The sequence below is a fragment of the Colletotrichum fructicola genome, assembly GCF_000319635.2.
Source record: "Colletotrichum fructicola Nara gc5 chromosome Unknown KSG_Nara_v1_contig08, whole genome shotgun sequence".
NCBI classification, from domain to species: Eukaryota; Fungi; Ascomycota; class Sordariomycetes; order Glomerellales; family Glomerellaceae; genus Colletotrichum; species Colletotrichum fructicola.
Genome location: NW_027094058.1, coordinates 767,632 through 782,924, shown reverse-complemented (window position 1 = coordinate 782,924; position 15,293 = coordinate 767,632). Strand labels below are relative to the sequence as shown.

Here is a 15,293-nt window from a genome sequence, read left to right as displayed (position 1 = left end):
AGAAACCAAGGTTGGTCAAATGCATCTTTCCACTAACAAAACCCCGCAAGAATAAGGTGTCGCTATAATCCTTTCGCCGATATGTCCTTCCGCCCAACGCCATCGCCGCAACCTCAATGATCATCTTAGCGAATTATGCCTGGCGGCCCCATCAACTCATGTTTTCTCCGACGGTCCTTAGGTTGCACAAAACCATAATTTGTGGAATCGTTTTGGAAAGTCCAATGCCTGTAAAAACTGTCGGGTGAAACTGGCTTGAAGACAAGTGCTCGAATAGGCGTCCAAATTTCCAGTCGCGTTCTGGAGCTTTTGGGGTTGAGAATCGCTACGCCGCAGTTGCCGATGCGGCGGGTCTGCTCGCGGAGCTTTTCGAAAAGGGAGACGACTTTCTGCAAGGGTTCCTGTGCGTTCTGGCACCAGGGCTCAAACTCGAACTGCCTGACGGAATGTTTTTTGAAGATGCCGTTCTCATGTATGCCAAATATGAGAGTCCCGGTCCTGCCAAACCAACACTGGGTCTTTGCCTCGTTGGGGACACCAGTCAACGCCAAAGGCTTCTGCGTCGCTTTCATCTCCGCAACGTTCTCGGCTGCTGTCCCAGTCCCAAAAAGTCTTACTGCCACATCTTGATTTGACTTCACCAAATGTCCAAGATTGGTGGCCCCGCTCCTCTTTTCCAAATACTTTGCCTTTCTTTCAGCAGATTCCGCGGGCCCTGGCGATCCGAATGATCCAGAGTATGAGGCATCTACCTCATGAAGAACTGCAACTTTGAGGCTGCCAAACTGATATTTGATGGCTCTGTGATGGGCGAGGCTTTCCTTGAGATCGTCATCGTATGCAGTGAAACCCTCTTCGAACGCGTGGCCCCAGCTGGGGCTTTTCCTGCTGCTGGCTCGCTTGTTCTTTTCCTCTCTGTATGTGAGAATCAGAGTTTTGTTGATGACATTCATCTGCAGGATGAATGCAGTTGAGCATCCACTCTTGACGAACTTGTGCAGAGTTTGAAAAGCACCACGGGTCAAGATCACGTCAACGTCGTCAAGCTTCGTATTTGGAGACATCACGGCCAGGGCAGTGAATAGTCCCTTGAATGGCTGCCGGGGAGCCTTGGCCCGATTGAGATCACAAAACGTGTAACCGATATCCCGCTTGATCCTAACCGGTAAGACAGGGCTATTAAATTTGGCAGCACCGCCTGCAGAAAGTCAGGTATTTGTCACTGAGACGTGAGGGGACTCAGGCGGGTAGATGTCCGTCGGGTGACCCGGATCCACTTGCCTGGAACAATGATGGTAGGATCTTTGGTGTCCACCCAATTATAAGAACACAGAGTCTCAAAGCCGCCAGTGGTGGTGATCGGAACAGTGGACGGCAAAATCTCGTCAAGTGTGATTGTGCCTGCGAGACCTTTCGTCGGGAAATATAGCCATTCGAGTGGGGACCCCTTCGGAGCCTTCGCCGGTGGTGGCGGAGGCGGCGGGGGCAGCTCAGGCTCCTCTAGGGCCGGATCAAGATCGTCATTTTCATCTGGTTCAAGGACACTGTTGGCATCCAGCTTGATGTCGAGGCTGGCGATCGGAGGAGTGCCCGCTTCCATCTGGTGATTTTGATGATGCTCCACAGTCGAGCGTGTTTGGGGCGACGTTGACAGGCGCCGCAGCAGCGGTCTAGATGTCTGGCAAACGAATGCAGAGTAAGCCCCGGCGCGGAGGGAACAGCACCTGAGCAGACGTCCGTTCATAAGTTCGTGAGTGTGAATGGAGGCGGGATGGTTTGTAGATGTGAAAATAATCGAACACGACGCGAAGTTGAATTTGTCTGCACGGACCCTCAAGCGCACCCGGCTTCTTCCGGAGCCAATGAGATCGCGTCTACAGACTTGACCCGAAGAGCGATCAATGAGCCGTTCAGAGATGAAAATTGAGTGGCGAAACTAGCATCCAATGTCTTTGTTCAAGTACGAATTTCGGTGACTCCCAGGTAGCGGCCACAATCATCGCTACTGTCATCCACGACCTGAATTATTCTCGAGCCATCCACTATCATGACATTACGGCGCCTACCTAGTACCCGGGGCGATATGTGACAATGAACCGAAAGCCATGTCGTATCATCCTTCAATAATTACAGCAAAGCTGCGTTTCGTCCTATATTACTCCAGCTTCACAAAAGAAGTTTCCGCCAACTTCTCAATCTTCTTGATATCCTTGACCGTAGTCTTCAGCAGCTCTGACTTCTTTTCATGCTCACATGCTAAGACGGCAAGAGCAGACGATTTCCATAGAGGGACCCCGCTATTCTTCCGGTTGCTGAAAATGGTCAACACGGCGAACAACAACGCCAAAGCTTCGATCGCAGCAGGGCCGGCAAAAAACCACCACCGAATTGACACGTGGGATACTTGTTCCACCCTTTTCCCCTCTGCCAACACGCTATTCGGACCCGACCGCAAGTAATCCGTCATACTGATTGCCATCTTTTGAAATCGCTTCCCGATGTCTACATCGCCACTCAAAGCAGAAGCACTAAGGCCAGAAACCTTGTTACCAAGGTCCGCCCTGTACCCATCTACCCACTTCGTGACGATCGCCTCAGACATGAAGAATTGCCGCAGGGCCCCTAGTTCATACGTGGACATGTAAAATGGAGGTAAATCATTGGCTTTGGTCAATGTTATGCCTGTGAAGATATTTCCCCGTTCGCTTGGAGGGCCGGTGCGGTTGCCGCTCAACTCAATCATTTCCGTCTTCGTAAAACCGAACGATGTGCCCTCTGACCGTGCCCCCGTGTACTTATAAGCAGCCAATGAAAGTGAACACTCCGTGATGTTCATGTCGTACTGATTGAAGCCGCCATCGGAGGTTGCTCGGTATATGCCGAATCGGGCGATTTCAGGAAATTCGTCCTCTGCAACAGACGCATTCATGTAGAAACTAGTGCCCGAGGCGGTATGTACTTTTTGGGTAGATAGGCCTATATTCCAGGGTGTTGTCATGTTGCAAGCTTCATTTGAGGTCGTTTCGCACGTTCTTGTTTGTAAAGTCTGTTGGGTAACATTCCTGCATTCGGATGTGAATCCCAATGTCACATAGGTATCCTGCCATTCACATGTAAGCGGGCAGGCAAATGTTGCCGGGATGCTGATGTTGTAGAGTCCTTGGAGGATGGCGGCTTGCATATTGGGATCCTGAGGAACACCACCTTGAAAATGGCACAGTTAGAAACAAAGTGCGTTGGTCCCCAAAATAAGATTCGATGTACACTTACGCAAGTCAGGATAATCAAGAGGACGATTGTATGTGTGCGTATACCCAAGTGTGACATTCGTGTCGTTCTTGTAGACGACACGTTCCTCAATCTTCACCACTTGTTGAGCCAATGGTGACAGGGCAAGGCGGAAAATCGTGACCAAGGCCCCGATGGTTGCCAGGTTCCATTTCATTGAGACCAGAAACTTTAGAGATCCCAAAGGACCACGACTTGCTTCATCGAACCTTTCCAGGTGTTCCAACTTCTGAGGTCCATTTTTGAAATGAAGCCATTTCAGCTGGCTAATGAATGTACTGACGCCATGCATGATTGCCGCCGAACAGGCAGTCGTGAGTATAGAGATGACAGCGTTGAGGGAAATGGGGAAGGTCCAGTCTGACAGAGGATGACCATCCACCGTCGCGAAGATGGCAGCCACCGCCGCAAGAATGACCAGGCTCCCGATAGACGTGACAATCTCCAAAACCCATTCGGTGCAGCTAAAAAAGCTGTAGCGTTTGTATACGATAGTATCCGGTCCTGCAGGTTCGTCTTCCACGTCGTAGACGCGAGCAGGTTCGTATCCAGAGGGCTTTTCTGCCCAGTTTCGTTGAGACATGGCGAATGCATGACCTAGAATCCAATCTACGGACTTCACGTCCTCTCGAAGAGGGCTATTATATATCCAGCGGGCTTTCGTCCCTCCCATGTCATCTGACATACCTCCAGCGTCTTTCCAGGGGCTGAGCCCAGCCATATCCAAATAACCGTATCAAATGTGCACTTTTAAACCAATAAGGCGGGTGGTGCCTGCAGCCTGATTGAAATACGGGCTTGGTCAGGCTCTATCTGTGTGATGCCAAGGGAACGGGCATGCTTATGACCCCCGCCGCAATGCCGACACACAATCCTCCCAGCCTGATTGCGCGTAAAGTTGATGAATTCTCCCGAGATGAATTGTCATTGGAGGGGAAATTGGGCCCGAAGAAGTCTTCCCATAGTGTAAGATGACTTGTCAGATTGCCTCGAATCACACAACTGCGTGAGTGTCCTGGGTGCGAATCGTGAAGGGACATACGAGTTACTTGTGTAGCATGATAACTCAAAAACCAGTTACAAGAGACTTTTGGGACCAATCTAATCTCATAGCGACTTCTTCGATGTGTACCTATGACCAAGGCTGGACAAGCCTGGAGCATGGCTAAAGCTAGGTCAAGTGGATATGAGCTCTAACAATGACTTCGTGGCACCATAACAGGTCGGTCCTCTTCTGGACTCACTTCTATATAACCAAAGGGAATATTATTTGCTTTCTATTCCCTTGTGGATCATCGCCTGGTTACGTTCCATCTGGCTACGCGTCATCTCGCACCCGCTTGCCGTAATCCCCTCGTTGTCTCACAGCCGCATGTTGTGTCTCGGAGCAATTTTCCGGCCAGTTCGTCCCGCTTCCCCGCAAACGTTTCCTGATTTCGCAGAACTACCCATCGTCGTAGTAAATAAAGCATGATGCCTTCCCCAAGTGGACGTTAGCCAATAGCTTCGTCCATCAGAATGATTTAGTAGAGTCTCTCGTCACTAATCCATCCATTTCAGTCTCACTGGAGAGTTACATCAAACATTTTGGTCACCATAACACCTCGTATCCCCACTTGTGGCGTTAGTGAAACCAGAGGGCTACCAGAACCATGAGCAGTTGGAATTCTTGCTGTCCGCTTTTGGTGCCATCCTTGGCTGTCTTACCTGGGATGGACTCAGCCGTTTAAAAAGGGCCATGTTCCCCCCGGCTGTTGCAAATTCTGTTTTGTATGATGTTCGAGTCTCGACAACCCTTTTCAACGTGTAAGAAATGGGACAACTGCCTTTGGGAGAGTCAATTCCCCCCCATACAGACCATGTCAGTTCCCGTTACGCCTATCAAATCTCTCAGGTTGCATTTCCTGACCACTTCTACTTCTCCAGGCCGTGAGCGTTTCTCTACCGACATGGGAGTCTAATGTCGGCTGGGCGACGGGGGAGAGATGGGTCGTCGACAACATGCTCACCGGATACCCGAGATTCTTCATCCACAGAAGCATAGAATCCTTCGCTCAGACTGTTGCTTCAAACTTCAGCCATACACCAGGACAACGAGCCATGCTATTTCCCAACAAATACGCTGCCCAGCTGTGTGTAGAATTCCTGCACGCTCATGCTCCAGCCCCTGCCCTTGTTGGTATTGAGACCGTCGCTTTAGTCGTGGACGACTGCAATCCGGATGCTGTTTACTGGAAACCGCTTTCCCCGTCAATAGCGGCTGTCAGTTTTCACCCGGACGCTTTCAAGTATGCAAAACAGTTTTGGCAGCATAGTGGACTCGGTGTTTCCAGTAGACGAGCGGAGTTCTGCCATTGTCTCCTCCAGCAGGCTCTACTTGTACCAGAATATAGCGTCCAGTCGACGAAACAGATGAACAGCCATGGTCCCCCGCTCTATTATCCCCCAGAATCGAAGAAAGAGATTTTGTCTTCTTCAGAATCGGGAATCAGCCAACCATTACGAGGCATCATGCGGCAAGAACCCATGCCTTGTGCGAAAAAGGGGTTTGGTCAGGAAGTCGAGATCCTCCTGAGCGATTCCAAAAAAGCCAAAGAAGTACTTCAACAACGCATCGCCAGTATGCTGAGGCCCCATCTCAATGCACACGCAGAGAGCGGGACTACGATCGAAGTAGGGCCACGCAGCTCCAGTACTCATGACTTGACCGACGACGTCTACATCTTCCCGACCGGAATGAGTGCCATATTTCACACCCACCAATTTCTTCTCGGCACACATGGGAACATGAAGAGCATAAGCTTCGGATTCCCCTATGTGGATACCTTGAAGATCCTCGAGAAATTTGGTCCCGGGTGTGTCTTCTACGGCAACGCTACCGAGGTTGAGCTGGAGGATATCCAGCATCGGCTTGAGCGTGGGGAACGATATTTGGCCCTCTTTTGCGAGTTTCCTGGTAACCCGTTGCTCACATGTCCTAACCTCAAGCGCATCCGGTCGCTCGCGGACAAGTACGACTTTGCCATTGTGGTGGATGAAACGATTGGAACTTTCGCCAACGTCAACGTTCTTCAATATGCGGACGTGGTGGTCACCTCTCTCACCAAGTTCTTCTCTGGCGCATGCAATGTCACTGGAGGTTCTGCCGTTTTCAGTCCAACAGGCCGTTACTATCCCAGTCTCAAAGCGATCGCGGAGAGAGAGTACAAAGACACATACTGGCCGGAGGACGTCATCTTGATGGAAAGGAATAGTCGCGACTTTACTACACGCATTCGTCAAATGAATATCAACGCGGAGGCTGTTGCAAAATTACTGCTGGCCAGTCCGTTGATCAAGAGAGTGTATTATCCGAAGTACAACGGCGACAAATCGAACTATGAAGCCTGTAGAATGCCTGGTGGTGGGTACGGGGCCCTAATGTCCGTGATGTTTCATCGCAAGCAAGATGCCGTCACCTTTTACGACAACATGGATGGAGCGAAGGGGCCTAGTCTGGGTACGAACTTCACATTGACATCACCGTATGTCATTCTTGCTCACATAAAGGAGCTAGAATGGGCATCCAGTTTAGGTGTAGGTCCGTACCTTGTTCGGTTCAGCGTAGGGATGGAAGACCCAGACCAGTTGCTGGAGATTTTCAGAAGAGCTCTTCACTCAGCAACGGGCCCGAGAAAGAGCTGCAACATCGTCAATTTCATGTCACATTCAGGTGCAGAATGAGAAGTTACATAGATCGAAGAGTGCAGGTCTCGATGAAAATCACCGGGTCAAGCCCTGTTAACTGCTTCGTTGCCCTAGTAGTTCAAATGAATTCATATAACTTGTGCCATTCCAGCCATCTCGTGTTTTTTATGAAGCAATACGCAGCCACGTTGAGGTTAGCTGCCGTCAGAGAAGAATCCCCTCGAATAAAAGAAACCCGGAATGCGCACTCCATGCTCAAAATTCAAGAACCACCGCACTGCTGTCCGCGATAGAAAGAGTCGCTTTGCCATCGCTAACAGCAACCTCCTCGCCAACAGTGACGTTTGAGACACGCACAGCCTTGCCATTGTCAACGTCATAGTTGAAGGTGTATCCATCCCATGTGATGCCAGTAATCGAGTCAGCACCCGGAGCGATGAGACGACGCACCGTAGCAGTCTTGCCGTTGAAACTACTGTCGAGGTTGATGGAAAAGCTGTGGTTACTACGCTTGGATTTGTTGAGCTCAGTCTCGATTGCATTACCGCTAGCTGTGAAGTTGTATTCGGCCATGTTCAGGATAGCCACCTTGGCAAGCTTTCCCGAGTGGTAAATGCCGTACGCAGATTCGGCCCCGTTTCCAGTAGCTGGGAGATTCGCAACCTGGACCTTGTCCTTACCGAGACGACCCAGGATGGCTGCAGTTGCCAGGTTACCGTAATAGGGTGCCTTTGTTCCGATGTCCTGTTTGGATGTCTGTACAGGTTGCCAAGCCGAATAGCGGTAGTCCCTGCCCATATGGAAGTTCAGACGGGTGATGTTCTTGGCTGCGGCATGCAGACTGAAGTCCAAGGCCCACAAAGCAGCTCCAAAAGTGTTTGAAACACCAGCTCTGCCCGCCCCATACAAACTGTTGGTCTCGCTTATCGAATACGGCTGTGTGTAGTTGACGAGCTTCTTCATCAGGTTTACATGCCGATTAATGGAACCCTCTACAGACGTATGGTTCATGAGCTTGGCCTGCTTGTTTACAGGTTCTCTTCCATTGCCCATGTAGCTGGAGGTCATGTCAGCTGCCGTTTGTTGCATTGACACATGCGGAATTCGTACCTGTGAGCCCCAAGGAAATAGACTGAGCCATCCTCGTCAATGCCCGCCTCCATGATGTCTGGAATATTCACATGTCCTGATGACAAGCTGGAAGGTGATGGCGTAAGCCAGCGGAACTTGTCGTCATCGGCAAGTTCTGGGCACTTGTCCTCGAGAACCTTTTTTGCATCTCGAGTACCCTTCAGCCACGCCGCTGTGTAATCAGCGGGATACCAATTGTCAAACCCATACAGGTTTGGCTCATTACCATAGGACCAACCGAGCAGATTGTTGTTGGACAAGGCCTTACAGGCGGCGGCAACAGTGTCGAGCATGTTCTGGTAGTGTGTCTCGTTCTGGACTGAGCGCTTCATGTTGAGACCATAGATGAAGCGAGTGTCAGTAAAAGTGTTGAGAGACTCAAAGAACGTTGGTCCAATTGTGAGCCTAGCGGGAAGATCGCCGCTCCCTTCGAGAATACGGGAAACCTCTAGGTCTGGATCATAGCCAACTCTGTCCTGGCTTGATCCACCCACACGGATGGTTGGGCGATCATCTCCACTGAATTTGCGAAACTGCTCCAACAAATTCTCCGAGAACGTGTTTGGGACTGATTTGTTACCTGCCAATTATCAGTCAGTGTTATATGGATCTTGACGGTTCTTAGATCGCTAACTTACCAGCGTAGTCTGGTAGATATGACAACTCAATCGAGTAAGACACGAATGATGGCGACACCACTGTCCCACTTCCTTGCGGAATAGTTGCCGGTGCCGTGAACCAAATTGCCCCAGAGGCTGAACTAGTCAAGCCCAAGGCGACGATCGAAGCATAAGACAGCATTGTCAAGGTATTTGGAGTTGCAAGTTCAAGATGAGATACACAGTCGAATGTCGACAGGTTGGCACAGAATGGAATGGATTCGGCCCTCCACGAGTTCAAACCAGACCTATTATATTTCGGATGCAGAGTGACAATTCAGAGTCCTTGAGAATTTCAGTATGTAATTAACGTGCTCAACCAAATTTCTTAATCAAGCAGTCTTTCCCGCCGTAGCCGGCGGAAGTTTGTGTGATTTGGTTTCTAATGGTGTCATTTGTCGATCGTGAGGATATGAATTGTGTAGCATCCGGCATGTCCTTCGGCCAGCGGGGAAACTCCGAATTGTGCACAAGATGTTAGGAGACATCACCGTCAAAGTACAAATGAGCCTCCGGCTTCGTGCTTGTAGCACCAGAGAGTCGGGCAAAAGGAAACAAAAATGACACGACGATAGACTGCCAAGGTCACAGACATTTCGAGATCGAATTTCACACATGAAAATTAAGTAGCATTCTTTTGCCCAATGACAGTACACAAATTGGTCTGTTATATCCAAAGAATGGGGTAATACGTTGCGTTGGTGATGATCGCGATCGAATCACGTCGGAACGGAGCACTCCGTTAACAATGCTAGTACATAATACCCATGGATGGATAGACCCGTCCGAAAATCCGGGCCCGCTACGATTCCTCCGTTTTCCCAAATCCAAGCGCTTTTGTTTCGTACGTCTCTTTTGATGGAAACAAATACTCCTTCTGACGGTCCAAGGTATGCCGAGCTGTTGCCAGGGTATTGCCATATTGGGATAACTACTGCTAATAATGCGTCCAACGTTTGCATCCGTTTCTCCGGATCGGTCATGGCACCAGCCTTTGGGGTTGGTGCAGACATCATGGATGTCGTAGAAGATCTTATCATGACAATTCTCAGTCTTACGTGGCCGGCATGTGATTGAGCAATCTCACATACCCGTTAAGGCAAATGTCGCGACAACTCAAGGCGCGATATTTAGCACGCCGTCAAGAGGTGGAAACTAACAAACGTAACGATCCTTTGCAAAAGTATTTAATGCATGGCCACGACACCTTACGTCGACAGTTTCGCTTCTCATCCATTATCTCATCCCCATTTTCAAGCTTCATTCTGAAGGATCTACCGCGCAACAACCTTTACCATCATGAAGCTCGCACTGGTTGCCTCCGTACTCCTGGCTGCTGCCAACTTTGGCACAGCAACCGTTCTCCCCGAGCGGGCTACCAAGCCACCCTATTTCATCCTGATTGGAGACTCGACTGTGACTGCCAACGCCGGTTGGGGAACTGGTTTCTTGGACTACTTGACTGGAGATGCCAAAGGGGAGAATCGTGCCAAGAGTGGCACTTCGACCTCTTCGTGGCAGAGCAACGGGCGATGGAAGGATCTACTCGAGACAATTGAGGAGGTCAAGGAAGAATACCGACCCATTGTTCCCATGCAGTTCGGCCATAACGATCAGAAGTACCTCAGCCTTGACGAGTATCGTGCATACATAGTGCAAATGGTTACCGATATTCAAGATGCTGGAGGCAAGGCGGTAAGAACATCTCGAAAGCATGCGCACAACCTATATACTGATGATGATGATGATGATGATGATAGATCGTTATCACGCCTCTCACCCGTCGCCTCTTCGTTGACGGCAAAGTCAGAGAGGACTTCGTCGAGTGGCGTGGCAAGGCCATCGCCGCGGCGAAGGACGCGGGCGCATATTATCTCGACCTCACACTCGCAAGCACCAACTATGTCAACGCCATCGGACAGGAAAATGCGCAGTACTACAGTAAGTGCATTTCAGGTTCTTAGGTCGCCAGGAACGATCACTAACTTTCCAAGACTACGGCGACGCGGGAACCGATCGGACCCATCTTAACTCTGCCGGCTCCAAGGTTTTCGGTCGCATGGTTTTGGATCTTTTGCTCCAGAAGAGATCTGACTTGTCCGAATACTTCACTTCCAACGACGCATTGAGCAAGCTAATCGCAGCCGGCGACTTTGCCACCGGCGACGAGTAGAGCACTACACATGGGGTACCAGGCTTGGTTGATGGGCCATCGGCAAATTGGATACAACGACGTCTGACTACGGTTTCGCTGTCCCCTTTGCACGCTGTATCAGTTCCCAGTCGGAATTAGTACTCATGAAAAGCTTGGTGAAAATGGGCTTTTGTGTATATAATTGTACCCTGCCAACCTAACACTCTCAATCTCACAACATTGTGGTGCGATTCGTTGAACGATGACATGTTATTTTTAAGTGCAACCACAAAAGACAAGTCACTGTGTATGATATTCTCAACGGAGTCAAAAAGGGTTCTAGGGCAGATGCTCGACGACTGGGTGTTCTTCTCAAAGTAGAAGTGACATCTTCGAAACGACCTTGTTTCCCGCCCCCTCTCGTAGCTTGGGAGTGATTCAAACAGCCAACACCGCATTACACTTGGGTCCACACCTGATCATTTTCACGCTCAGAATAAGCGGTTGTAAGGGTAACAGAGTTCATCGCATTCAAACCCAAAGTCAAACCTGATGCTCTACAGAGGGATCTTTCCAGCCATACTTCTCCAGAATTTGCATCGTTCCTGCAACTGACTGATATTTGAAGCCCTGAATCCGGAGTCTTCTACCACCCATTCCTGTTGAGCGAGCCTTTCAAGCACAGGTGGGCCTCTCAGCTCTGTAAGCCTATGCTGGTTTGGGTCGCCAGTTGAAAAGTACGACTTGAATGCCCCTATCTCACTTTTAATTATCCCAAGGGTAAGCTTTCTGTCACAGTCGACGAGTACTTACCGACATATGTCTTGTACTTCAGGACATCATCATATTGCTTTCCTGTCACAGAGTTCCACCACCATCCATCTTGAGCATGCCCCGCTGGGGAGACAGCGTATTCTGTCAGCCACCTCTCATTTGTTGCAGACGCTGATATCCAAAGTGCAGGACAAGCGAGAATAGAGTCTCGATAAATCAGGCTTGCGCGATCAAAGTTATTCGAGTAGGAAATAGTTTCTGTGCTTCCATCTGGCGGGTAATGTGTTTTGACTTGCTGTCTATCTTTCGAAGATAGACCTGGCAAGAAGCCCTTGAGCCATTGATCGAAACTTGCATCACTCGAGTTAAACAAGGAAGAAGCATCGCCAGACACCATTCCAAGTCCCGTGGGAATAAACTTCTTCGCATCGTTAGTCGTGTACACAGTGAATGCCGTCTTTAAATGACCGAGAGGGCTATCGGTCCTTTGTGAAAGTGACTTGGGAAGGAAGGAATCATCTAGAACTGGACCCCAGTTGTACGTCGATGTGGTGTACAAATTTTGGTTTTGAACGGCGAAACTAGCGTTCTGAAGGGCGCGAGCAGAAATGTTCCTTAGACACCCAAGACTATTGGGTCCAATGCAGCCGGCGAGGCTAGCGAGTTCATCGTACATGCCTTGAGCTTGTGTGCTGTTCCATCGGTACACCTTGGGCCAGAATGGGCTCGAGGCTGCGGCTTTGTGAAATAGTGATGGGCGCTCCTGCTTCGCAATAATCTGCGCAATGACACTACCTCCACCTGCACTCTGGCCCCAGATGGTGACGTTGCTCGGGTCTCCCCCAAAAGATCGGCCGTACCGTTGGACCCATTTCAAACAGGCTCTTTGATCAAGTAGACCTACGTTGAAATCTGCGGTCGGGTCATTCTTCACTTGTAGACCAGCGAGGAATCCAAAGGCATTAAGCCGGTAATGCGGATAGACAAACATCATGTCTGACTCTGAGACGTTGAGAATAGGATAGGAGGTTGGCGGGGTTCCAAAGCTCCCACTTCCTCCAACAAAGCCCCCACCATGGAAAACGACAACGGTAGGGCGCAACGGTTGACCTTCCGTCCACGGCCGGCTGAAGAGTCCTAGATACAAGCAATCTTCAGACCCAACAGACTGATGACGTTAGATGGCTCATGTGGGCTGAACGGACGAGACATACCGTGCCTTGTGGACAAGCGCTGAATTTCTCTCTTGAATCATAGAGACCCTTTTGTTTGACCGGAGGTTGCGGGGCGCGAAACCGATTTTGTCCCGTTGGTGGTGCCGCGTATGGGATTTTCTGCCATGTCGTGTAGTTGTACTGTTCATCAAAATGCCCGAGGAATGAGCCATAGTCGAGATGAACGACATTATCTTGAGCCTCGACAACCCCGATGACGAGCAAGAGAACAGCGATAAGCTTATGCATCTCGTTACGATATCCTACGACATCACGATTTGACTCAAAATTAAAATGAAGAAGATCATGAGCAGGTACCTGCATTGGCTGAGTACATGTAAGGGGGGTTGGATGAACAGCTCCGCCGCTCTTCCTCCGCATCCCGAAAAGAGGCGTCGGGACCCCGCGTGGGGCGCAGCGATGTGCAAACACATAGGCTCCGGGCCCGCCTCCGAGCTACTCTACGCTTTTGCAATTACTCAATCGAGACTTCGAATGGATTTGGGCAACCGGAGTAGCCCGTTCACCATTCGTTATTGGAGGAACATCTTCGACCAGGCGATGGTGCGGGGCCACAACTGATCTGCACCCGGCCGGCCGGTGGGATGGGCTGCTCAGCTTTCTACCGGACAGCTTAATCTCGGTACAGATACGATTGACCCGAGGTATGCACTTCCCACGATTGTCCGAGTATCTCTCTGTCCATTTTCCTGATTTCAACCATCAACTACCTACTTCTGTGAAGCAAAAAGCTGTGTTTTCTTCGCTACACGCACAAGTTGGCTCGAATATAGTCATGAAAATGAAATCGAACTTCTGCCTCCTTTTTCTTGTGCTGGGCTCCAGCCAGGCAACAACGCTTCACTTTCCTTCCCAACGAGAAGATGACCTGGCGACTACCGAAGAACTTGAGATTGTTCCAGGGGCAACATGGACTGACGTGAGTGAAAGATTCATGGCGGAATGATCCGGTCTAGGCTCACGTGTCCTTAGATCAACACTGGGAAGCATATTCAAGCTCACGGTGCAGGTATTAACAAGGTTGGAAGAACATACTACATGCTCGGCGAGGACAAGGACTCCACAGCGTATTTTCAGAGTGTGTCATGCTATTCATCCCAAAACCTTGTCGAGTGGAGGTACGAGGGTGCAGCTCTCTCTCGAAACGACTCGATTCCGGACCTGAAGACAAAACGTATCGTGGAACGCCCTAAGGTCCTTTACAACAGAAAGACTAGGAAGTATGTCATGTACGCCCACATCGACAATGGCGAAGCTACAGATGATCTAGCAGTACGGAAGGATGCCAGGGTGGGCGTTGCTACAGCTGACCAAATTTGTGGCCCCTACGAGTACAAGGGGGGATTTCGTCCTCTTGGTCAACAGAGCCGTGATATTGGGCTGTATCAAGATGACGATGGATCCGGATACCTGCTTACTGAAGACGTGAGTAGTATTGGAAACATTTGATTCTGACAGAATGTCTAATGGGTAGCCGCAGCGACCGAACGGGTTACGTATTGTGAAGCTTTCATCTGATTATCTGAACGTAACTGAGAACATTCACCTTTGGGAAGGCGACAATGTGGAGTCTCCTGCTCTCATCCATCATAATGGGTACTACTTTATGTTCGGGAGTACTCTGTCCGGTTGGAAGGCAAATGACAACGTAGGTGTTTCACTGCTTTTGCCGAAGCCTAGCTCACAACAGCCGCAGCTTTACAGTTACTCCAAGTCTCTGAGTGGGCCATGGTCTGCGTGGGAGCCGTTTGCCCCTGTGGGATCAGGGACCTTTTCGAGCCATACCACTTTCGTCCTTCCTCTGGGAAATGATCAGTTCATTTACATGGGCGACCGGTGGCAGAGCAACAATTTGCTGCGCAGTACATACATCTGGCTACCCCTCGACATCAAAGAGACCAATGTCTCCCTGAAGTGGAGAGATAGTTGGATACTTGATGCCAAAACAGAAAGTTGGAGAGAAGCCCCAGAGTACAGAGAATATGAGGCCGAAACGGCTCAGCTTGACGACGGTGCCTTAGACAGAAGCTGCATTGGATGTAGTAACGGGAAGTCGGTGACTAACCTGGGAAGCGTTCAGTTTTCGGGGTTGGACGCACGATCAGCCACGAAAGTGACGATTGTATTGACGCATGCTGTTGGTGGAGCTCAGCAGCGGTATGCGGCGGTCACATGTAATGGCAATGAGCAAATCATTGCTTTCCTGCCTACAGCGAGTAACGGTACCGATACTGCGGGTAAGAGTACCTTGCATTGCAATGTGTTACCTGGGAAGAACAATGTTTCAATCTCGAGGATAGATGGGATGGATGCGCCGGATCTTGACAAGGTTCGTGTACCTCGCTATTGAGCGAAGAAAGCTATTTCATGGTTCACCAGCGGGAG

General features: G+C 50.0%; 8 protein-coding genes across 8 annotated transcripts; 3 read left to right on the top strand and 5 right to left on the bottom strand.

Moving 5' to 3' along the window:
- Positions 1 to 125: 125 nt before the first annotated feature.
- On the bottom strand, positions 126 to 1,064 carry CGGC5_v013249 (uncharacterized protein; the record flags this gene model as incomplete). Its single annotated transcript, XM_066152895.1, has 1 exon — positions 126 to 1,064. The coding sequence occupies one exon, from the start codon at positions 1,062 to 1,064 to the stop codon at positions 126 to 128; it is 939 nt and encodes a 312-aa protein (XP_066007790.1).
- A 115-nt stretch (positions 1,065 to 1,179) lies between these two features.
- Positions 1,180 to 1,600, bottom strand: CGGC5_v013248 (uncharacterized protein; the record flags this gene model as incomplete). Its single annotated transcript, XM_066152894.1, has 2 exons — positions 1,180 to 1,198; positions 1,278 to 1,600. The coding sequence occupies 2 exons, from the start codon at positions 1,598 to 1,600 to the stop codon at positions 1,180 to 1,182; spliced, it is 342 nt and encodes a 113-aa protein (XP_066007791.1).
- Positions 1,601 to 2,155: 555 nt separating this feature from the next.
- CGGC5_v013247 (uncharacterized protein) lies at positions 2,156 to 3,871 on the bottom strand (the record flags this gene model as incomplete). The annotated part of the gene is made up of 3 exons (XM_032021627.1): positions 2,156 to 2,976; positions 3,112 to 3,204; positions 3,271 to 3,871. The coding sequence occupies 3 exons, from the start codon at positions 3,869 to 3,871 to the stop codon at positions 2,156 to 2,158; spliced, it is 1,515 nt and encodes a 504-aa protein (XP_031881485.1).
- A 1,928-nt stretch (positions 3,872 to 5,799) lies between these two features.
- Positions 5,800 to 7,011, top strand: met-7-1 (Cystathionine gamma-synthase; the record flags this gene model as incomplete). The annotated part of the gene is made up of 1 exon (XM_032021626.1): positions 5,800 to 7,011. One exon carries the CDS (start codon positions 5,800 to 5,802, stop codon positions 7,009 to 7,011), a length of 1,212 nt encoding a protein of 403 aa, XP_031881346.1.
- Positions 7,012 to 7,230: 219 nt separating this feature from the next.
- On the bottom strand, positions 7,231 to 8,907 carry CGGC5_v013245 (Beta-glucuronidase; the record flags this gene model as incomplete). Its single annotated transcript, XM_032021625.1, has 3 exons — positions 7,231 to 8,032; positions 8,086 to 8,686; positions 8,745 to 8,907. 3 exons carry the CDS (start codon positions 8,905 to 8,907, stop codon positions 7,231 to 7,233), a joined length of 1,566 nt encoding a protein of 521 aa, XP_031881484.1.
- A 1,157-nt stretch (positions 8,908 to 10,064) lies between these two features.
- On the top strand, positions 10,065 to 10,938 carry rhgT-0 (Rhamnogalacturonan acetylesterase RhgT; the record flags this gene model as incomplete). The annotated part of the gene is made up of 3 exons (XM_032021623.1): positions 10,065 to 10,460; positions 10,526 to 10,706; positions 10,760 to 10,938. The coding sequence occupies 3 exons, from the start codon at positions 10,065 to 10,067 to the stop codon at positions 10,936 to 10,938; spliced, it is 756 nt and encodes a 251-aa protein (XP_031881391.1).
- Positions 10,939 to 11,668: 730 nt separating this feature from the next.
- On the bottom strand, positions 11,669 to 13,136 carry pnbA-2 (Para-nitrobenzyl esterase; the record flags this gene model as incomplete). The annotated part of the gene is made up of 2 exons (XM_066152893.1): positions 11,669 to 12,841; positions 12,888 to 13,136. The coding sequence occupies 2 exons, from the start codon at positions 13,134 to 13,136 to the stop codon at positions 11,669 to 11,671; spliced, it is 1,422 nt and encodes a 473-aa protein (XP_066007789.1).
- Positions 13,137 to 13,689: 553 nt separating this feature from the next.
- Positions 13,690 to 15,258, top strand: CGGC5_v013242 (uncharacterized protein; the record flags this gene model as incomplete). Its single annotated transcript, XM_032021621.2, has 4 exons — positions 13,690 to 13,827; positions 13,881 to 14,333; positions 14,389 to 15,145; positions 15,209 to 15,258. The coding sequence occupies 4 exons, from the start codon at positions 13,690 to 13,692 to the stop codon at positions 15,256 to 15,258; spliced, it is 1,398 nt and encodes a 465-aa protein (XP_031881389.2).
- Between the last annotated feature and the right edge of the window lie 35 nt (positions 15,259 to 15,293).